This window comes from Lutjanus erythropterus, chromosome 6 (genome assembly GCF_056507025.1).
Source record: "Lutjanus erythropterus isolate fLutEry1 chromosome 6, fLutEry1.hap2, whole genome shotgun sequence".
In the NCBI taxonomy this organism is placed as follows: domain Eukaryota; kingdom Metazoa; phylum Chordata; class Actinopteri; order Lutjaniformes; family Lutjanidae; genus Lutjanus; species Lutjanus erythropterus.
Window position 1 is genome coordinate 37236667 of NC_139322.1, and position 22791 is coordinate 37259457.

Below are 22791 nucleotides of genomic sequence, written 5' to 3' on the forward strand. Positions count from 1 at the left end.
GACATATCATGGTAATTTTAGGATTTAACAGATTTCTCCTTTAATTTTGTACTATTTGTCTATTATATTATTTTGATGAATGTATATGTATTTGTTTTCTCTATAGAGGCTCAGCATGAGTTAACATATGTAGATGATACAGTATTTCTTGTTAGTTTTGTACCATTTGTCTATTTATTATTATGTTTTTATGGCTGTATGTGTATTTTTTATGGAGGTTCTATTATATGAGGAGTTGCAGTATGTATATACTAAATATGCATTTTTTTTCATTATTACGGAGTAAACCAATTATCACTTATCTGGTGGCTGCTAGAACAAAATGATACTTCTTATAATTATTATATTGTTACTACTATCTTTCTTACTAATGTTTGGTTTTTGATGTTGTGTGGATGTTGAGTACCAGCTCAAAATAATCCAGACCTTGATGTGGGCAGTTTCATGTAGGAACTACTTTTTTTCTGCATTAGAATCTACCAGAACTAGTTTGTTTGGGTTTGGGTTATCTTCGGTATGTTTTGAATTTTGAAAGTGTTATTTAGTTCCATTATATTGAAGAAAAGGCAGACATTTCTGCATCTGATATCTACAAAAGTGCAACTCACAGCAAAAAAAATCGAGATGGATAAAAGCACGACAGGCCAGGGGAAAAATGTGTATTTTTTAATTTGCTGCTTTTTTTTTTGTCATTTCTGATAATAAGTGAGAAGTTCTGGGGATTTTGACTTTTGGCTGGATAAATGAAGCAATCTGGGAAATTGTGGGATTTTTTTAACTTTACATTTAATAGATTAAACAATTAACCTATAATGAAAATAATCATTAGTTGTGGCCCTATATGACTACTTAATCCACATACATGAAACGATGACAAAAAGTACCTGACAGGCATCTTTTAACCTAGTTTTTCATGTCTCCAGTCCTGTTTTAAACAACATAAAGTGAATTGAGACTGCCCTTGAGACATGGTGTTCACTGCTTATTTTGCTTTGATATGTTTTGTAACACTTAACATGTCCGTGTGGTGTTTTTCATCAAGATTAAGAATGTGCAAATGTAGCAGTTCTCAAAATTGTTTTTTATTTATATTAACCATTTATATGTATCCACAGCAGTATTCTTAATGATCCCCACTTTATATACGCGGTCCATTACAAAGGAGGGGAAGGGCGAGACTGGACAACTCACGCAAAACTGAAATAATGAAATGTAGCAAAGTTTCAGGGGGGTGGGGGTTGGGGTATTTAAAGGGGACTGGGGAGGTTACAGCCTGTATGAACATGCAGTCATGCACATTTCAGTTTATACTGAAGCCTTTGACGGTTGCATCCACAGGATCGAATATCTAAACAAGTACAAAAAGATGAGAAACATAATGAGAATACGCTACAGCAACGGAAGCCAAAATGAAGTTCATAAAGCGACAAAAGACAGAATAAGCGTGTGCCCTCTGTATTTTTTTTTTTTAAAAAGTAGCAGGTCAGCACCCATCACATTGTTTTTCCTTTACATCAGTTGCTACAATTCCAATCCAAGTTACAGAACAGCCTGCCACAAACAAATCAAACCAGGGAATACCTCGAAAAAACAACAAAAAAAAGATAAAAGGTTTTACACACGTTACGACAATCTTCACTCCCCCAAATTTACCCTAAATAATCGACCCTAACTTTAAGAGGTCAGGTTGAAGTCAGCTGTGAGGTTTTTTAGCTTGAAACCTGACCACAAGGTGCGTTGGTGCGTGGAGGCCTGACGGGCACCACTGATCTCTGATGGTTGAGGCAGAGCTGCTAACAGGAGCTCTAAGATTACACAAGTGTGTTAGCTTCTCCGTGTGTGTGTGTGTGTGAGAGAGAGAGAGAGAGAGAGAGAGAGAGAGAGAGAGAGAGAGAGAGAGAGAGAGAGAGAGAGAGAGAGAGAGAGAGACTATATGCACTGAATGAATATAACTACATATACAGTTTGTTAAGGGTTTATCAATGGATAAGTATATTATTGTGAGTATATCAATGATGTGTGTCTAGTTAGTACACATCCTAATGTGCATCTGAAGGTCTTTCACAAGTGAGTGCAGTCGAGTCCTCAGAGATCACCTCCAGATCTTCGAGCACTGCGGCGTTATATTCTGACACCAGGTCCAGGCGCCTGGTGGAATTCACGAGCACTGATGTCTCTTTAGCCGAGGAGCCGCTTCCGCGTTTTGGGGTCCCAGCTCCAATCTGGATTTCCTTAGTCCACCTCCTCCATGTTGCTGTAGGATGGCGCTGCGCACTCCCCAGAGTGGGCGAAGAGGTCAGAGGGAACCTCTGGGGTCAGCGTGGGCGGTCCTTCAGGATCCAGGTCTGTCCCAAATAGCGACTGGCTAGAGGCCTGTAAAATAAACCAGTGTTAACGATAAATCGTGCTGCTTTAGTATCCTGGGAGATTTAAAATGATTGAACTTGTAAATAATATACATACAGACAATAAATAGATGGATGTTTTATTTCCAAAAGGAGTACAACGCTTTTTAGATTAGAAAGCAGCATTAGATGGAGGTATACATACATAAATACATACATTATTGCAGGAGAATAAAATTATTTTAGGTTATGATTTTCTTTTAAATACAGTACTTGCAAAATTGTATCAACAAGTCAGTGATTCAAAGTATAATACAGATAGAGACCTTCGATAATTTCATTACAAAATACATGATTATTCTTTCCAATTAACATTTTATAGCAGAGTACACACACACACACAGTTACATCCTTCCGTCATTTCAATCAAGTCAACTTAAAGGGACAGCTCACATTTTTTGGAAGCAGGGTTGTACAAGATATTTATCCATAGTCAGTGTGTTACCTGCAGTAGATTTTGGTCAAAATACCCCCAGTTTGGAGTGGAAGCAGGAGTACTGCACCACTTTACCTTTCTGTCAAACAGCCTTTTCCGACTATGAAATTGCTGTATAAAAACCAAATATGACTCTCTCCAAAGCCACCAGACACCTTTGGCAAAAACAGTTATTTTACCACACAGAACACAGGAGTTCGCTGGTCCACTGCTGCCTTGATATGTTAGTTTTTACTGCATTATTGTGTGACTTTGGTGAAGCTGAACTAACCCTGTGTTCTGTGAGGTAAAATTACTCTGTCAAATAAGGCTGGTAGTTTTAGTGATTTGGTGATATTTGGCTTCCATACAGCAATTTCCTGTGAGACAAGGCTGTCTGACTATTACGTTAATTGCCAGCTATTTTGCTAAATGATTAATAGTTTGGAGTCATATTAAATGTAATATCATTAAAAAAATGTCCAAATTCTGATTTCAGTTTCTCAAATGTGATTATTTTCTGGTTTCTTTATTCTTCTGTGACATTAAACTGAATCTCTTCAGGTTGTGGACAAAAGCTATTTGAGGATGTCATCTTGGTCTTTGGGAGTCAGTGATCAACATTTGTCCCCATTTTCTCAGAAATCTTTTTTTCAGTGGCTAAAATAAGTTTTGCTGCTGACCCTGTCCACAGCAGGACATTTCTTGGCTTTAGTGCTGCCACTTCTCAAAACTGGGGGCATGTCGACCGCCATCTACTGGAGGTAATACACTGATTATGGATTAGTACCTCATACAACCCCACTTCAAAAATATCCAAACTATCCCTTTAACAAAAACCTAACAGCTTTTCTAGGTTTAAAAACAGCGCAGCTTGTGCAGAAAAACCGTTTGAGTTGAAATTCAGCTGTCAAGGGGAGTTTAACATCCACTGATCTCACTGCTGCCATTTGTTTCACATAACTCTCCTGGGGACGTAAATCGAGCACAAGTTGTACCTCGCAGAATTATGAAACCAGACGGACTTCGGTCTTGCATATATCTGAATGCACAGTCTGACGGCGCTCTACTGAGCATTTAAGGCAAACATAGGTCACTGTACACTGCCTCGATACCAGAAGAGCTCTGGGATTTCCCTGAGTCCAACATACACACACTCACAATCACTACTGCAGCAGCAGAGTACAGAAAAGATCTGTGGACAGTTTCAGATGGTTTATAGAAACACTTCAGATTTTAACTGCTGACGATGACCTGACAAAATCATCCAAAACTTTTAAGCTGTCAAATGTAATAAAGAAAAACTCAGAAAATCAGCATTTAATGACAAGAATAAATGCTTTGCATGTGACAAGTGGAACTGCCCTCAATTCATGTTCATTAAAAACATTTAAGACCTCCATACCTGTCCATCAATAACTCTGGAGCTGTCCACTCATAATATGTTGAAAAACATTACATTCAGAAGTGGACGGTAACTCCTTAACAACTGCAAACTCCTTGTTTAAACTTGGCTGTGAAAAGACTGCATGGTCGGCAAAGCGCTCATCTAATTTTGTAGAATTTTTAAAAAACACACAGAGCAATAAGTTATTGATTACTACATTTCATCCTGAGAATGTAAAACCTTCATCTGGCTATGGCTTAAAAAATTGACAATAAAAAGCAACTGAAACAGATTTTGACAAGCATTTCCATAAAAACAACAAAAAATATTATGTAAAAGAAAAAATTACAGTGAACTACAGTAGCAGAAAGAGGCCATTGAGAAAACATGTTGTTGGCTGGATATAAACAGCAATTTTAAGGCCCATAAATCAATTTGACAAAAAAGGTAATTGGTCACACAAAACATGGAGGGCTCTCTTTGCTTCATGAGACAACATCTAAAGACACCTCTACTCACACACACGCCCCATTCACCTAGTTGCATTTGTACTGCAGGAATTTGCAGTTATTCTCTTAAGAGTGTAGTGCAATAAAAACAAAAGGCCAGTAACAGTGCAGCTCTAGAGCAAGTTTCTTTTTCTACTAGAATCATTTTGTCAGAACTCTCAGCTTATTAGCACTAGACACATTACTATACAACTATAGGGATTCTTTGACAAAACAATCTTAACTAAAAGGTCTGCTAACTAGCTGTTTTCCAGAGCTTTTAACCACATGTCATGGTCTTCATGGTCCTTCAAAGGACAGTTTGGATTATTTAAAGGGGGGTTGCATGAGGTACTTATCCATAGTCAGTCTGAAGAAGCAGAGGAGTATCAGTACTGAAGCTAAGCAATGTACTGCTGTGGACAGGGTCTGATGGAAAAACAACTTAAAAGCTAAAATATCATTCTCTCCCAAGCAACCAGACTCCATTAACAAAAACAGCAATTTTACCTTAAAGTACACAGGAATCACTAGTCATCTGCTGACTCAATCAGTTAGTTTGTTTATACTATTGTGTGACTTCGGTGTTTGCAAAAGTTAGTTTGGATTCACAGAAGTCACACAATAGTACAAACTGACTAACCAATCAAGGCAGTGATTGACCAACAACTCCCTTGTTCTGCTTGGTAAAATGACGGATTTTGCAAATGGAGTCTGGCTGAGCGAGAGTGTGATACTTGGCTAATATAATGGTGGTTTCTCATCGGACAAGGCTGTCTAACTGAAGTAAAGTGGTGAAAATGTTCTAAATATAGTGTTCACTTAAACTGAAGTAGCTAAAATACATTTCGCTGCTGAGCCTGTCCAACCACCATCTACTGTAGTTAATCTACTGACGAACCCCACTTCAAAGAATCCAAACTATCCATTTAAGGTTTTATTTTGTGTTCAACTGTTTCCAAAAGTCAAGAATGAACTTCCGCACTCAACTATAAGCTGCTGGATGATGAGTGAAGGTGATTAAGGCTGTCGGAGCTCATCATCTGAGAAAATGTGACGATAAAAACTACAAACTTTCTGAAAAGCACACAAACGCTGGAAGCAAGAGTCAATACAAAGCACAGAGGCAATGTAGTGAATAGTTTACACTCAATATACCGGTGCTGTGTGCGGATAGCATCACTCTGGCTTTAACTACAAGCTTTTCTTCTGGTGATGTGGACATTTTTTACCTCAGAGCCCTCTGTGTCTTTAGTCATGTAGTGCCCAAGGTATTTTAAAGGGTTGAGCTATCTAAAGTCCCACAGACACTTCAAGTGTTGATAGGATGGAGAAACATTTTACTAGCTGAAGATGGGTGACATACTCAGTTCTTACTCAAGAGGAAAGATTAAGTGTTTCTATCTAACATCTCCTTGTTTGACCGGCCTTGATGGTATTTTTGAAGGCTGCAGCCAAAGAAAAGTCACCAGCTAGCCCCTGCTCAGGTCCAGTTTGTAAAGAAGAGGGTAGACCAAATTTACGAACAGAGCAAACATGGCTGCCAGGGTGCCCAGAACAAAGTAACGCACACAGTCGTCGTCGGGATAGTCTGACATCCTCCACCTGCGGTGCCGTCGCACAGACCCTTCGCTTCTGTCTTCGTCTTCCTCGTCTCTGTTCCTCGCCGCTTGTCCCCTCCGCAGTGCAGATCGGAACAGTCCGGAGGGGGCATCGTCGAGCCCCTCCTCTTCTTCCTCCAGTTCCCGCCATATTAGAGAGGCCTGCGATTGGCGGAAACCGGTGTCAGCTTCTGGGAAAAGGCGTGGTCTAACAAATACTATGATTACAATTAGAAACATTTAGCCTCATGAGGATTACAGTGATTTGTAAAGAGCTAATGACATGTTGGTAGATTGGAGACAAACTGGAACTGGCTTGTTTTTCAAAAATCAGATGTTTTAGTGTGCAAAATCACATGATTTCAAAGTAAACATACAGTGGAGTAAATCAAAAGCACAAGAACATCTTAACTGTTTTCCTCAAGTCAAACCTCATGGTGACTTTCGGAAAACATGGTGAGAAATGTGTTTTTTTCCCATTCTGTCTACAACACTTAACTCTTGGCACATCAGAACAAAAAGTCGCAGGGCATATGGTTTACGTTGACTTTTAACTTAAAATACATTCACTGCAACACTGATATAAAGTCAATACACAAAATAATATAAATGAAGTTGTAGAAAAAGTCTTTGTGTCTGTATAGTCTAACAGGAGAACTGTTCATCCCATTAGAACACACACAGTCTCTTATTATCAGCATCACATAACAAGGTTACACCTGACAACCTGTGAGACAAAAACTACAGAATAAAAACTCTATAAACGGAACACAGCATATGATTAATTTCTGTGGGGAGCTCATCTGGATGCAGAAACTAAAATTCATCTTCAGAGAGGCAGGAAGTAGAGACTCCAAGAGTCAATGAAATCATGCCATCAAGTTAAAGCAGTACACTCCACTGATACGGAGTCGTAGGAGTGTCATAAAAAAGAATAAATCTGTAAAAGAGTAAGAATATACATATAAAGATATTAGGACAAATAAAAGAATAATAAGCATTTTCATCTATTTTCACATTTCTTTTTTAATTTTTTTCTGTAAATATCTATTTTCAAAAGAATATATTTACTTTCTGCATTTTTGTTTAAATGTTTGTATTCAATAATTTTATATACGGTCATTATTATTTTTATTTATTGCATCTCTTTATATTTCCTTGCTCTTTTCCCTATTGCTTTTGTTATTCCTTGAAGGGCCAAGCTGTCAATCAACTGGCTCTGGGGCAGGTCTTCCTGCACAGATAGTAGTAGTTGACTGCTGCATGCATGAATCCAAGCAAAGCAAAGCAAAAAATAGGGTAAAGAAAAACCAAGGGATAAAAATAATTAAATGACATTATATAAAAATACATTTTAAAAATATACAGGAAAAAAATTATGTAATTTATATGGATATGTAAGAAATAAATGAACAAGTAAATGTGAAAATAATTAAAAATGCTTATAATTATTACTTCATATTCTATTATTTGTCCTCACATTTCTACATTTAATTGTACGTTTAATTCTCTTTTCTACACTTTTTTAAAATTTACCCATTTCCACATTTCTTGTCATATCCTTTCACAGATTTATTCTTTTTTTTATAGAACTCCATGACTCCATATCCCAAAGCTACAAAAATGAATTGTCAAAAGATGCTAACGCTGCCTGACACCTGAGCTTATCAGACCATCTGAGTGATGGAGCTTTCCATTATGAACCCACTGGGCTGCAGTTATTAAACATCTCACGGCAGGAGCTCCTGTCAAGACTAATCAAAAAGAGGCACTGGTACTCACAGACACTTAACATGCAGGCTACTCTCATAAGACCCGACAAATACTGTTAATTCCTGATTAGTCGCAGACACATTACAACTCACAATGCCTGGTAAAATGTATGGAATCATTTCTCAACACATCAGACAAAATCTAATCATGTGACACCATCATTGTAGTAAAAGATTCTCTATTTGAATTCAGTTTCCCCTGGTGAACAACCCATTCATTGCATTAACTGTGATGCTGCATTTAGGATGTCTTCCCAAACCACTTCATCACAAGCTAAACCATCAATACACCCTCCATTTAACCTGGACTATGCTGCAAAACTTTACACTTGCATTTTAAAGAGGTCAAGATTATTTTATTAAGCCATTTAACTGGATTCTGGTTGACAAAAATGATGTGCGTAGAGTAGAATAAAGTATGTACAGTGTGAAATCCTGAAAATTGAACTGAATATCAGAAGTCATACCCAAAGTGTGTAAGTTGTAAGTCAGCCAAGGGATATTGTAACCTCGGCTGCTACATTTCAATGTGAAAAACTCCACTGCAGACACAGACCCTCTGTCTCTTATTGCTCTGGCACCCTCACCTGGCTGGCAGTGGCTCCTGCAGCAGTGGGCGACTCGGCTCCGACGGGCCTGAGGAAGCGCGGCGGCCTCTCCACGGGGGAGTTCCGTCGTCGGTAGAACAGGACGTAGGCGTAGCGCGTCACCACCTGACTCTCCTCCACCATTGTCACGGTGCTGTCATCAAACAGACGCCAGCCTACAGGACAGGGAGGAGGGGTAGAGGTGGCATTAGAGTGGTAGAAAAGAAGGAGAAAAAAATGGAGGATGATATGGGCTGATAAGGATGGGAATAAATCTCACTGAGCGCACACTCACCAACATCACTGCGCTGGCTGTTCTTGTCACTTGGCAGGCGAGCGTAGGCCGTGTAGTGGCCTCCGATCATTCCTCCATAGTGGTTGATGACTGCATACAAGTCATAGATAGGTGGTTGTTGCATCTCGTCCTTCTGGCCAATGCAGAACTTACTCAGATCCAGATTCCTAGAAGACAAGATTAGATCAGAGACTTTGCTATGGAAATGGGTGAACACAGTACTCACAGTACTGCACAAGGGTGTAATCATCTAAAACTTGTTATGCATTTAAGAAATATCACATCTTTTTACATTAAAGAAAGTAAAAATAAGTGGTGTGTTGCTAATGGTTGTGATTGAAGTATAGTTTTTTACTGTCCATTCACCTGACGGGAAAGTCGACCATGTCGTTGATCTTATCCCTCCAGATGAAACTCCTGAAGGAGAAGCGTTTGAGCTGGATGATCAAAACGTTGGGCAGACGCCAAAGCAGCAGTTGCTTTGAGGCCTCTCGGTGCTGCTGGCACTTTGGACAGTACCTTAAAAACAGACACACAGTACATAAACCATCGTTCTACATTCCCTCCTACACTTGAGTGATGAAATGTTGCAAGACGTCAGCTCCTTTATAAGTTGAAAATCACCAAATAGCATGACTAGACTTGCAACCAGATATACTGAGCTGAAGAACCTGATGCAACAGACAACCTATGGCGCACTGACTTGTGGAAACCAGCCAGCCGAGGCCAGTGTGGAATACGGTTCAATCAGGTGGTTTAATATGCATTCCTTTGTATGCTTGGGCAGGCTGCTTCACCCTCCAGGATGTGCCCCAGCCTTGGGGCCATAAGGGCCATGGAGAGTTTGTCTGCACCAAAACTCTTCTCCATAAATTGTTGTCCACCTCATTCACAAATATTTAAAAAAGACAGTTCACCTAAAAATCAGAAACATATATTTTCCCCTGGCCTGTAGTTTTATTTTTCCATCTAGATTCTTAGTTCTGGTGTGGGTTGCACAATTTTGGAGATATCTGCCGTAGAGATGTCTGCCTTCTCTCCAATATAACGGGACTAAGTGACACTCGGCTTTCAAAGAACAGAAAATATACATTGAAAAAAAAAATCAACACAAGTGTCTCTTTCTAGAAATAATGACCCGGTTACCTTAAGATAATCCACAGACCTTGTTGTGAGCAGTTTCATGTAGGAACTACTTTCTTTCTGCAGTAGAATCTACTGGCACTACTTTCTTTTCTACTAGAAATAAAGTAGTTCCTACATGATTGCACTGTTTGAGTAGGCTAGCAGTTTATTCTGTTATAAGTTGTTGTTTATTGAGGCCTATTTAAGCACTAGGCCAAAGTCTTTATTCATTTATTATTTAGATGTTAAACTAGAAAAATATATAGATTTTTAAATTATTGTGAGAAATGAGAATGTGTCACTCAGGTCAGATCTTGTGGTGTCGCTACAGTTAATCATGGGCTCTCATTTTGTTCCACTCAGGAACAACTGAGTCATGCGACACCCAGTTCGAAAACTCCCTTTTTTTCTGTTTTATCTGCAATATGATGACAACAAGTAACTTTGGATAGCAAAAAGACTTTCTGTATCACCATTTAGACATGAAACAAGTGCAAATGCAGCTGGCAGGTGGCCATTCAAAGAAAATGGTCCAGAGTGTGAATATACACTCCAAAATGGTTCAAAATCAACCTTGGACAATGGGAAACAAAAAAGAAAGTAGAACAACAGAGACAGATCCCTACCATGCCTCCTCCGGAGCCAGCACCTCTGGCTTTGTGAAGAGGTTGAGGCACTGCTCCAGGGTGAAGTGTCCCGCTCTGGCTGTCTCGCTCAGGGATCCAGGGTCTTCCTCGTACTCCAGCTCCTTGGAGCTGACCAGGACATACTCCTTCAGACGCTCGTTATTTTTCCACACAAGCTCAAGGGTTGCATCCTCAGGGAGGTCTGCCAGTGCGTCCTCTGCAGAGAAAAGGGTTAGGGGGAGGTGTAAGAAAACAGTCCTGTGTTGGTCTTTAATTCTTTCTACAAAATTAAGAAGAAGTTTTGCAAAAGCCAGCATACATGGAAACAATATGACTGAGAATCCAACTAAATATCAAGACTAAAAAAAAAATACCTCTCTCATCCAGCCTCTGTTCCTTGTTGTTAGAGTCCAGCAGCGCTATGTAGAACTGACTGGCATGACCTGATGCTGACTCACTTGGATGCTGATAGCCTGTTACTGCAGCTGCAAAAAAGTGAAAGAAAGAGGAATGAAGGGCCACAGACACAAAAAAATAATAATAACAGAAATACTGAAGTATCTGTCTGTTATGTTATTACCTTCTGGTCGCACGGCTTTCTCACAGGATGTCTCTTTTTCAGCATGAGGGTCCAGAGAGCAGCAGGACGTGGAGGAGATTGGCTCAGAGAATCCTGAATCTGTAGTCCGCGTGGTGGGGAGTGAGGTCTGGGAGGAAGAGAGGGAATCGGAGTCCCCGGGGTGGAGGGCTGAGGCCTGAGCACACTCTGCCTGGGACTCGGACTGCAGATAGGGGCTCTCCAGATCCAGATCACCTGCTCCTGCAGCACTGCTGCCACCCATGGCTTCATCCCGGGGCAAAAGACCCTCGGGAGAGCCTGCTGGAACTGGGGGTTCACCCCGGCACTGGGAGGTTTCTGGGGACGTCCTGCCTGACTTGAAAGGAGGCTGGAACACGTTGACGGAAAACCTGTGCAGAGAGATGACATTAACAGCTTTTATCAGGGTTGCATTACCTTTTCCATTTCAAAATTTCAAATTTTTCCAGACTGAAAAATCTACTGAGAAGTTTGGAAATCTCAAACTATATTAAAAAAAAAACATTAAAAACACACCACAAAAAATACTCATTCTATATCATTTCCCTTAATATATTAGAATATGCAGAATGAAATAAATAATATATTACTGTTCCTAGCATCCAATTTTTAAGTCTTTATAAATAAGAACTGCAACTGAGTTGAAAAACTTAAATAATTTAACTTCACTGTCTGTGCAGCCTTGTTTATTCACTGTGTCCATAAAAATGACGAGCACAGCTAGAGCTGCAACAATTAATTGATTAATCAACTAATAACATATTATTAAATGAATCCCCAACTATCTTGATGATTTATTAATTATTTTGAGTAATGATTAATTAAAAATTCTCAGATTTCAGTGTCCTAAATGTGAATATTTTCTGGATTCTTTACGCTTCTCTGACAGTAAACTGAATATCTTTACCTACACAATTCTAATCTTCAGACAAGCTTAATATTTTGTTATCTGTGATGGTATGTGTATATGCAATTTTAAGATATTGCTGCATTGTCTTTCTAAGTAATTTGGTCCTGGATGACTGGAATTTTGATATGATACAGTTAAAAAGGTAGTTGGGGCAGAACTGTGTATCACATTGTGATATACAGAAGTGTGCAGTCAGTCCAACGACCCTTTATATCAAAGTGGTTCTCTGGCTGGTTCAGAGTCACTTCTGAACCAGTTCTTTGTGTTTCGACAACCAACAAATTGGCTCTACGCCCTGAAAACCGATTCCAGTGTAGCACCAACTCTTTGCTTGGCCAAGAGTAAGAACTATTGAATCTTGGGAAGGATTATCATGAGCAACCAAAAGAAAATGTCAGCCACTGTGGCAGAGGTTTTGAGCCAAGGTAAAAGCTGCTAATATGTCTCTTTATTAAGTCTTTATGTTTTTTTTCAGAAAAGAGAGTAACCATGAGATTCCCCATATGTGGTCAGTTTATCCAAACAATGTACATTTGGGAAGTTTGCTACGATATGTTTTGGAGATGTGAGGGGCAACAGGCCAGTGTTACATCATACCCACCAGATCTTGCACCCCACATCATTTGAGGAAGTACTCTGATCCTTTACTGAAGTATCTGATATATTAAAAACATTTAATAAAGTACATAATTAATAATTATGAGTTAATGCATAAGCGACTTTTTATACATCAGTCAACTGCAGCCCAATCTGAGCACATCTTCTTAACACTGCAGGTTACATCATATAGTGTAACACTGGGTGAGGCTGTGGTGGCTGTGACAGTCATCTATTGCTTGAGTCCATTTCAGTGATCAGTCTGCTACTAATGGTAGATGTAACTGTTCATTTAGTAGGCAATGGTAGTTAGTAGAAATTAAAAAGTAGTTAGAAGTTGCTGAGCTTCTTTTTCTTTCTGTTTATCTTGAGTAGCAACCAGCGTTATGGCACATTATCGCCACGTAGTGTGAAGAAAGTGAAGTGCTTGAAGTTAAGCATTACTGGGATATTGGAGGCGTGTACAGTTATGTAATAACTTGGCTCTGTATTCTTTGGAAAAGCAAGCTGGTTGTTAGATTGTTCCTAAGTCGAACCAACTCCAAACCGGCTCTAGCACTAGCACCAAACTAGCTCTAGGTTCTTTCTAATTTTATATTTTAGAGAACAGAATAGGGGCAATAGTTTGGAAACACAAATACTTTTCCATACTACGTGGGAACCCTGCTTTTTACAAGAAAGTATGTCCCACAAGTAAGTGACACGGCACAATGCATCCTAATACATCTCTCCTCAATATACATTAGTAGACGTGACAAGCAATTTATTTTCTCTAATAATTTGTCAAACCCTGGGTGTCATGATGACGCCTGAATAAAGAGCTTCTTTTTACTGCCTGCGTGTGGGTTGGACAAAAAAGCTACTATCATTTGTGTTCATGTTGTAACAGACATGTTACAGGATACGATGATAATTTACATGAATGAAATAGATGTGACCTAGATTCAAACAAGTGGCATGAAATGGAAGAATGGACTGAAATTGATCGTGTACCTTGAGTAACCCTCTAGTAGCTGGGTGAGGCGGGTATAGGAGAGTCGAGACTCCGGCACACTGACCAGGAAAGGCAGACCCACGTTCTCTGTGTTGGGTCGACACAGACCCTTGTGATTGGGCCAGTGGGTCCTCTGACACACTCTGGGAGAGAGTTAACATGGTCATAGAAATGTTAATTGATTTAATTTCACAAGAAAATGACAGACACTGCAGCTACATATGAAAAGATCTTGTGTGATTTTCTAGTAGGACTCACTGATTGCAGTAGCCCACACGATAGCAGCGAGTGCACCGCTTCAGTTTGTCTTCCTCCGACACCGGAGGCTTCAGGCAGGCAGCACATTTAGAGATGGGGATATTCGGGACCTGCAGCCTCTGTAGGGAACAACAGAGAGCAAAGAAAGCCCTTGCAAAATCAGTAAACAGAGACATATTAAACATGCCGTAGAGATGTAAAATCAGGGGGTTTAGTACCTGCTGCACTCTGAGCAGTACCACTCTCTCTTTGGCCATGTCTTTGGAAAGCACCTCGAAGCAGAACAACATGTCAGAGGAGGACACCGTGTCCAGGGAATGGGAGGGCAGGAACATGCGCTGGAAGCGGTTCTTCCCCACCTGAGAGCAAAAACAAGCAAACAAAACACAAACACAAGTTGAGTTTGTCCCCGAGTGTCTTTGAGCATGACATCTCTAATTTGTGTCAGAGTATGACCTCTCGAATATTTTAAATATCTGACCTCTGCCAGTCTGAGGTTCTCTGGTTTGACCCTGACGCTCCTGGAGATGGATTCAAGGACTTCAGCAGTACTGGAGTTCTCCTTGCTCACACTCACCAAAAACTGAGAGACAGATATACATTAAAAATAAATTAAAGAATGGGTCGAATGGAAGGTATTTTCTCAAAGCAAAGCCATATTTCTGCACTACACTGTTGAGTGATACTGCAAGTAGGATGACTGTCGAAGTGGAGACTCACCTTAATGGGTTTTTTATGAGGTTCCTTAGCATAGTAGAAAACTGAGAGCACCTTTTGTTTCTGGGGCAAGGGCACAGGCAGGTAGAGGAAAGGATCAAAGGTGATCGACACCTGAAGAAGAAGACGACAGAGAAGACCAGAGAATGAGAAAGTAGGTTAGCCATCACTCGTTGTTCCTACACATTTTCTATTTCACAATACCAGACTTTCCAGACTTCTGTGGATTTTTCAGACCATATTTAACATCTGACTATGTACATTATTATGCAAATAAGAAGATTGTACTCAGGTATTGTAGCTCAAACAAATTAATTACCTCTATGCAGAAAGTTGGAAAATATTCCACAGTCAAATATCTCTGGCCAAAGAGGGAGTAAAATAACTGGAGCCACCTCAAACATAATATTTTTGTAGCTTACCATATTGAACAAATATTATATTATTGTTGTTCCCCCTGAATGTTTGGCCTTATAAAGCAGAAATGAAAGTTGAAAAAGGTTAAAAGTTACAAGTTAAATGTTGTCTTTTAGTATCATTTAGGCTCTCCTCTTTATAGAATTTCAAAGTTATTGATGCAAAGTGAAAATATCGATATATACCATTATCTATAAGATATGCCTTTATTTTGAAAATCACATGGCATGACAGCTTCATAAATAACTAGAAGAGTTCAGTCATAAAATTGTTATATCATAATTTAGTTGCTTTTTGTGAGTTGACATAAACGTAACTCAGTGTGTTAAATGGACATATGAGCTTGGCTGATATCACAGACCCCTGAGTAGAATCAAATCAAAACCAAATAGTGAGACTTTTTTGTGACATCAGCAAACATTGCATTGTTGTCCAAAGAGTCGATATGATATTGCATCATGATGAAAGAACTGGTTGTAAACCTTTTGGCTCCAAAAACTATGATGCCACTCTGCTTGTATGACCAATTAATTGGATTTAAATTTCATATTTTAGAAAACAGAGTAGCAGCAAAAGCCTGGACACACAATATTTTCTACGCTCAGTTTTATTTTTTTCCACGCTTATCCAGACATGGAAATTACTTAAATAAAATTCCATACTGTGTAGGAACCCCGATTCACTGCAACATTTAGAAGTATTTAAAGAAAGTCAAACATTTGGTCGAAAGTTATCGTGTGTTACCTTGGAGCATGTAGGGCACACAAGCTTGGATTTGAACTGGCCTTGGAAGAGGTCCACTATAAAGGAGTCATTTCTCATCTTATGTCTCTGCCATGCCTCCTCCGCCACCACCTGCACCGACAGACAAACAATATCATCAGGTCAAGGCTTGAGCAAACCGTAGGAGGAATGGTGGTTCCAACTGCAATACATTTCCTGCCAGAGACTTCAAATCCACACCACCTCTAGATATCTCGTATGTGAGAAAAACACCCACCTCATCCAGCCGTCCGTCAGAGTCCACCGTCTCTGTGTAAGGTTTGTTCTGGATGCGGTTCAAGTCCTCGTGGAGCCCATCCAGCAAGAAAGCCATAAACTCCTGGGCATCGTGCTGGGCGTAACCTGTAAACTGACTGGCTTTGCTGGCCACAATGGCCTGTATGGTCACAAACAAACAACAGAAGGGAGGGAAATGAAAACACTCATCATATTGTCCTCACTACATTTGGCATAAACAAGTTTCCCCTGAGGGCTGTGTGGATCTCTGAGTGCCGCATGTGTACCTTGAGTTTTGAGGGCTGGAAGGCGTGATGTGTTCCTTTCCAAAGAGCCCTGAGCAGCACAGCAAAGCCGATGGCGAGCCTGCCTCCTGTTCCCAGTGGATTATTGCAGTTGATTTCTGCCTCAAATGCTCGATCTGCAGGGGGACAGAAAACACGGGCAGGAGATAAATACTGATATTAAATCTGCTAATCTCCCTACAACACGCATTTATCAACTTTTTGGTTATAAGTATCATGTCCACAGAAGCAGGCCTGGATTTTTGAGCAATTATTTCAATATTTTAAATGTTCAAATTGAAACAGAAGCTACAGTAAACCTGAATTATGCAGATAAAACTAGTTGAAGTCAATGAGTCCTAATTAAATTTGCCCATGTGGGCTGCTTGGCACCGCTTTTGTGTACATATTAGCTGTGTCTGGGAATATCTGTGAGCAGAGGCAGCCAATATAACCAGAGTTAATTTTGGCTCTAATTACTGTCACAGCATTATCAGTTCATCTATGTACCCAAGCACTAGTAAAACACACCCTGTTATATTTATTAGCAACAGCAGGTCACTATATTTGGCAGTAGTATGAAGTAGATGAATAAATTATGCACTTGGTAAGCATTTAAAGGATGGTCTGAATTTTTGTAAAATGGGTTTTTATGAGGTACTTATACTGCCACCAAAGGTACATGGTGGTCAGCTTGGCCCCTGTTCGGAGAAGCAGCAGGAATATCAGTGTAGGAAGCTAAGCTATGTACTGCTATGGACAGGGTCAACAGCACAACTGTTTTTAGCCACCAAAAAGAATCAATATAAGTTAAAGCGTGCGCCATATATAGAATATTTTCACTGCTTCACCTTGCCAACAGACAGCTTTTTCTGGTGAAAGAGCACCATAATGTGAGATAAATAACGCTCTCTCCAGTGCAACCAGATGCATTTCGCAAAAACAGTACACAGTCACACAGTAAGTCAAACAAACAATGATCAAGGCAGTGGTAGATCATTTTTTTGTCAAACGAAATTTGGTAGTGGGAAAAGGGCAATATAACACACAACATAACTTCATTTTGTTGCCAGACAAGACTATGACAGCAAGGAAGAGCAGAAAAAATAATCAACATATAGCATACACTTAAAGGGATACTGTTTTTTCTTTTTTATGAGGCTAAAATACATTCTGCATTTACTGTAGGTGACACACTGACTATAGATAGGTACCTCATGCAAACTCACATCATTAAAAGTCTGAACTATCTGAGCTTTTTCTCAATATGACATTAAACTTTACCGTGGAAGTAATCCCTGAGTTCTCTGGTGTTGGACAGGGATTGGATGACGCTGTTCATGAAGCAGGTGTTGCCAAGGTTGACCAATCCTGTGAAACCAGGCAGGCAAACCTTCTTCTCCTCCTCTTCTTCATGGCGCTCATTGCTGGCAGGAGGTGCGTGCGTCATGGGCTGCACCATGCAGGTAGGCTTAGGCTGAGATGGGACAGATTGACACACTGATTCAACAAATTCCAACAATTTAATTTTCATTTTCACTTCTGCCTTCTATGTACTGGACTATCCTGCAATATAGAAGTTATTAGATATTGTTAATTAGTTTTCTCTTCAGTTTAGATAATGTTTTTTATCTTTCGACTCACCGCGGTGACAGTGGGCTCTGTCTTGGTGATGGCAACATGCTCAGAGACGGTGCGAGGAGCCACAGTATCCAGACCGCCATCCTCTACCCTAGATGAGGCCTTAGGGGCTTTGGGTTTCTCCTCCCCAACCCGTGGAGGCTCCTCCTTGGCTGGCAGGCTGTGTTGGCTGCTGCCTGGCTGGCTCTTCTCCATGCAGGCAGGGCTGGAGGGTACAGCGACCTTGGCGCCACCCACTGCACCTTAAACAGAGGAGGATGGAGCTTGTGGTGAGAAGATGAAGGGCAGCAAGAGACTGTGGTGGGTATAACATGGCACTTAAAACTCTATAACTGTGGCATACTTCTAGGGATAAAAATTAATCAGTAGTTAAGAATTTGATTAATCAAGCAAAATTTAATCAATCTACTATCAAATAAGGATTAGTAGTATAACAGATTATTTTCCTGAGTGTGCTCTGCAGCTTGTTAGATATTCAAGTCAGAGAATAAGCAGTCCCTCCAGGATCTCAGTGGAATTTTTTGGGATTGTTGCGGCCTAAAATGCATGATTTCAGGGCAGCCCTTCTAAAAAAACTGCGATGCATGTTGCAATACTATTAGGCATTCTTTGCAATGAAATCACGGGACAAGAGAAAACTGCAAAATAAAGTTGTGATTTTTTTGTACAATTTATTAAAAATCAAAAGCAACTTGTTCCACGGAGAGTAAAACTTATCATAAAAATGTGCAAATGATGAAGTGCACCTGAGGGGTAAATCTTTTTAGACCTCAATCTCAAAGTCAGCAAAAAAATAATGAAATAAAAGTGCACAGAGTGTTCATAACAACAAATGTGTTCTTTTCAGTACCTGTGACAAAATAAAAAAAATATATATATAAATGTGAATAATAAAAGAAAACACTGAGTCGTTCACTGAGATGTACATGTATGATCTTTGCGCTGGGGACTGCTGTGATTGGTGGAACTCGCGGGAAGCTACAATGATTGGTCAAATTTGAGGAAAAGTAGCAGAGTTTGGATAATATTTCAAGGGTCAGAATTCATAAAGACTGGATGAATTTGCATGAACTGCTGCGAGCGCAACATCACAACATCCTGGAGGGACTGAATTAGCAGTATGTTGCTGTGCAAATAAAGCTCTGATTGGGGGGAAAAGCACATTAGCAACCAAATTTTCACATATTCTTACAACAATTAATCCACTAATTGATCAACAATGTCACATGTTAAACAGTTAATTCAAATACTTTTCTGTGTTGACAGTAAATCTTGTTAAGCCCTCATTTATAGGTCTTTAATTTCCAGATTATTTGCTCAGAAGTTTGTATAATAAGTAATTAAGTATTATAATGTATATTCAGTATTCATTTACTATTTGAAACTTTATTCTAAATATATTTTGTATGTATGCTTATATGTACACATTTTTAAACATGTTTTGCATGTTCAGCTGACCTGTGTGTGCCAACTGAACACTGTCTCCACTTTCCCTATAATCAGAGGTACATTACATGGTTCTTTCTGGGAAACTTCGAAGAAAATTACTGGAAGTAGTCTAGAATTTACGGCACCAGGCTTTGGGGGGTCACACAGTTTACAGGCCACATAAGGCTAGCAGGGCAGACTGGCACCCATATCTACTTACTGGTTAAGTTACAGAGTTCAAATTCCTGTCACTGAGAGCTACAGTAGAGCACACATACAGTAAACACACACACAAATAACTGAAACCACACAAGTAATATGACTTAAATTCATTGTTCAGATGAAGATATAGTTTTAAATAAGGTGTATATAATGCATATTGATGTTAAGATCGCAATAATGTTTGTGATTGAGTGAAAAAAATAAAAAAGTATTCCCTCTCACCACTAATTCACCATTAAAAACCTTTATGTACACAGCGTTAACTGGTAAAAGTTTGGCGGTGCACCTTGTGTAGCAGGAGCCTCCAGACCCCCCCAGCGCTGGCTGTGCCTCTTCTTCAGGGTGATGTCCAGCCGAGACGGAGTGAAGGAGTAGCTGCACTGCTCAGGCTGAATCAGGTTCCTGAGGCCCATGACACATAAACGTAGACAGGTCAGACAAAAGAGAGTCACATGAGGCTACAGCTCACCACAAGTCTTTTATTAGTGTTTTAACCACTGAAGTTTTATAAGATTGCAATTATGACACAAAAGATGCCGATTACCTTAACTTTCATCATATGATAAGAAAGCTCAGACATTAAAAGCTGCTCCTTTGAAGAAAGTTTCACCCACTTTTTTTGAGTGGATGTTGGAATTCCAGGACAGCGGCATTTTAGAGTTGAAAATAGATACTTGTATTTCAATGCATTAGTTGCTCAAATGCCACTGGAGGAAGATTTTGAAAAGCAGGTATACTGAATAGCCTTTATGGCATTAAAAGTTGTGCTTGGATACCATTAACAGACTATGGATTCCGACAGAGGAAAGGGTGAGTAACATTAGATAATGAATTTGTCCTCTATTTGGATCAATATGCACCACATTCATCTGACTTGAAGCCTACAGCTCGCCACCAGTAAACTATCTCTGTGCTTCCACAGGTGTTGTGTTCATGTGTGGATATTTTGTTTGTTTTGAGTGTACAGTAGCCGAGGCATTCAATCACATTCATCGTCATCAACAACTCAAGTCACACACAAGATATTCTGTTGGTGAACAATGGAAAACAAAACCTGGCACAGACATTTTCCTTGCTCAAACCCTGTGATGCAGCACTAGTGCTTTGGCATGGTTTTGTTTATTCATGGCTCATCATGGGACCCAAATGTAACCTCACCCATTATTTGTTTGTGATACTGATGACGCTGGCTAGGTTTTCTGGAACAAATGAATTCAGGGCACTGCGGGATAACAACTTGGCCTACAGTTAGTTGAAAAAACAGAAAAACATGCCATCTCTGCTCCCACCAAGTGAGACACACCTGAGTTTGACTTGCCACTTGAAGACTGTGTTCGGTCCACAGTCCGAATGAAGCCGCAGAAAGTTAGCATCACTGTAAAAGGAGACCACAGAAAGATGGTTAAACACATTAAAGCAAGCTGAAACAGCCTAGCCATCCTCTATCTGCAGCATGTTCACATTCACGACCTTGTCTGGAAGATGAGGGTGAAGTCCTGTTCCCTGAAGATGACCCTGGCCGTGTCCCTGCAGATCCCCTTCATGTAAACGTTGACCACCATCAGGTCCGTACCCTTCTCGTACGAATCGTTCTTCACAAACTGCAGGTTAACCATCGGCTCTGGGGCTGCAGGACATTATAAAAGGCATCAACAAACTCACTGCTGACAAACTGTACTGTACTAAATGTTTCAGGTATCTGCACTATATTGAAGTATTTATTTGTCTGAGAACTTTTTACTTAAATAACTTATGATGATTGCTTGGTGTATCCATTAGTGCATATCACACATGGGCATGATAGACAGAAAGAGACCAAAACAACATTAAAGACGGAAGAAGACATAACAACAGGAAAACTAAGTAAAAGACATAACACAAAACAGACAGACAGGGAGACACAACTGTGGGGGCATCTTGTGTATCTGTAAGCTGCCTGTGAGGGTTTTTAGCACTGCAGGACAGACTTTTAGACCCAAAAGGGCACAACATGATTCAAAAAATTTCATGCTGTGGCTGAAAAACACATTTTGCCAGTCCTGTAGAGATGAGGGAATTTCTAACAAAAGAAAAAAGACTTAATTAGACCAGAAGTCTGTTCTTGTGTTGATAATAATATTAATGTTTCAAGCTCTGTTGCTGACATTGAAAATCGATTTGCACATTGGACTTCAGTTAATGTTCATTATCTCAGTATCTTGATTTTTAAAGGTTTAACAGTCATGAATTTATAACATAATATGTGGTTCAGTTAGCTTTGCATAGAAACACTCAGTAGAAATGTCCTTCAGAGGGCAAGTATTTGTACTTCCACTTAAGTAAAGAATGTGCATGCTTTTGCCACATCTGCACACATGGTAAACATGTAGATTTTCTTTCAATGTGGGGGTACAAGGATTGTAAAAAAAATAAATAAATAAAATTGAAACTGATCATTTTACAATCAAACAATGTCAAGTTTATCACAAACATATGGATGATATTTCAATCTGCATCCTCGTCTCAACTAACCTTCCTGTTGCTTTAACTCCAGAGGAGGCTCCTCCTTCGACTGGTCCCGCTTCTCCTCTCCATCACAGCTGGCTTGCCTCAGCGCCAGACCAGGTGACTGGCCTCGTTTGGCAGCCACTCCAGCAGCTGGTACCGAACCCGCCTCTCTTGATCCAAGCTGTTGGCAGATCAGAGTATCCTGCTCCGATTCCTGCTCAACAGGCTTTTTCTCTGGCTCAGAGTCAGTTCTATCTCCCAGCGTTTCTGGAGAAGCAGAGTCCGCCTCGTTGTTGAGGCCACCAGGTTTGAGGCGGTCGCTGATGCCGACCGGAGCTGCTGGTTGACTATCGTTGCCATGTGCTGTTGCTCCGGACCTGTCTGAAGACTGGCTTCGCTTCTCTGCCACCTGAACCAGGAAAGACGAGAAAAAGGCAAGATTTTACCCCAAATCCTTTAGAGTACAATCTTCATCCTTGCCTTCGAGGCACTAGAGACTGAGTGAATACCTGGGAGCAATGGACTCTTGTCCCCGTCT

General features: G+C 40.0%; 1 protein-coding gene across 3 annotated transcripts in view; it reads right to left on the reverse strand.

Annotated features, from left to right (window-relative positions):
* Positions 1 to 1906: 1906 nt before the first annotated feature.
* usp19 (ubiquitin specific peptidase 19) overlaps positions 1907 to 22791 on the reverse strand; it is a 37316-nt gene continuing 16431 nt past the window's right edge. The window contains exons 6-26 of one of the 3 annotated variants that reach the window (XM_084721803.1): positions 22278 to 22662; positions 21237 to 21393; positions 21070 to 21141; positions 20053 to 20168; positions 18120 to 18352; positions 17760 to 17952; positions 16479 to 16612; positions 16193 to 16351; positions 15937 to 16047; positions 14779 to 14889; positions 14540 to 14641; positions 14277 to 14417; positions 14059 to 14177; positions 13800 to 13943; positions 11282 to 11670; positions 11076 to 11186; positions 10702 to 10918; positions 9317 to 9469; positions 8951 to 9117; positions 8656 to 8831; positions 1907 to 2373 (exon numbers count right to left, since the gene is read on the reverse strand). In XM_084721803.1, coding sequence (XP_084577929.1) covers positions 2233 to 2373; positions 8656 to 8831; positions 8951 to 9117; positions 9317 to 9469; positions 10702 to 10918; positions 11076 to 11186; positions 11282 to 11670; positions 13800 to 13943; positions 14059 to 14177; positions 14277 to 14417; positions 14540 to 14641; positions 14779 to 14889; positions 15937 to 16047; positions 16193 to 16351; positions 16479 to 16612; positions 17760 to 17952; positions 18120 to 18352; positions 20053 to 20168; positions 21070 to 21141; positions 21237 to 21393; positions 22278 to 22662 — 3531 coding nt within the window. In that variant the 3' untranslated portion in view covers positions 1907 to 2232. Of the gene's footprint in view, positions 2374 to 2471; positions 6459 to 8655; positions 8832 to 8950; positions 9118 to 9316; positions 9470 to 10701; positions 10919 to 11075; positions 11187 to 11281; positions 11671 to 13799; positions 13944 to 14058; positions 14178 to 14276; positions 14418 to 14539; positions 14642 to 14778; positions 14890 to 15936; positions 16048 to 16192; positions 16352 to 16478; positions 16613 to 17759; positions 17953 to 18119; positions 18359 to 20052; positions 20169 to 21069; positions 21142 to 21236; positions 21394 to 22277; positions 22663 to 22791 lie in introns of those variants that run through there. The other 2 variants (XM_084721802.1, XM_084721801.1) reach the window with 2 other exon arrangements.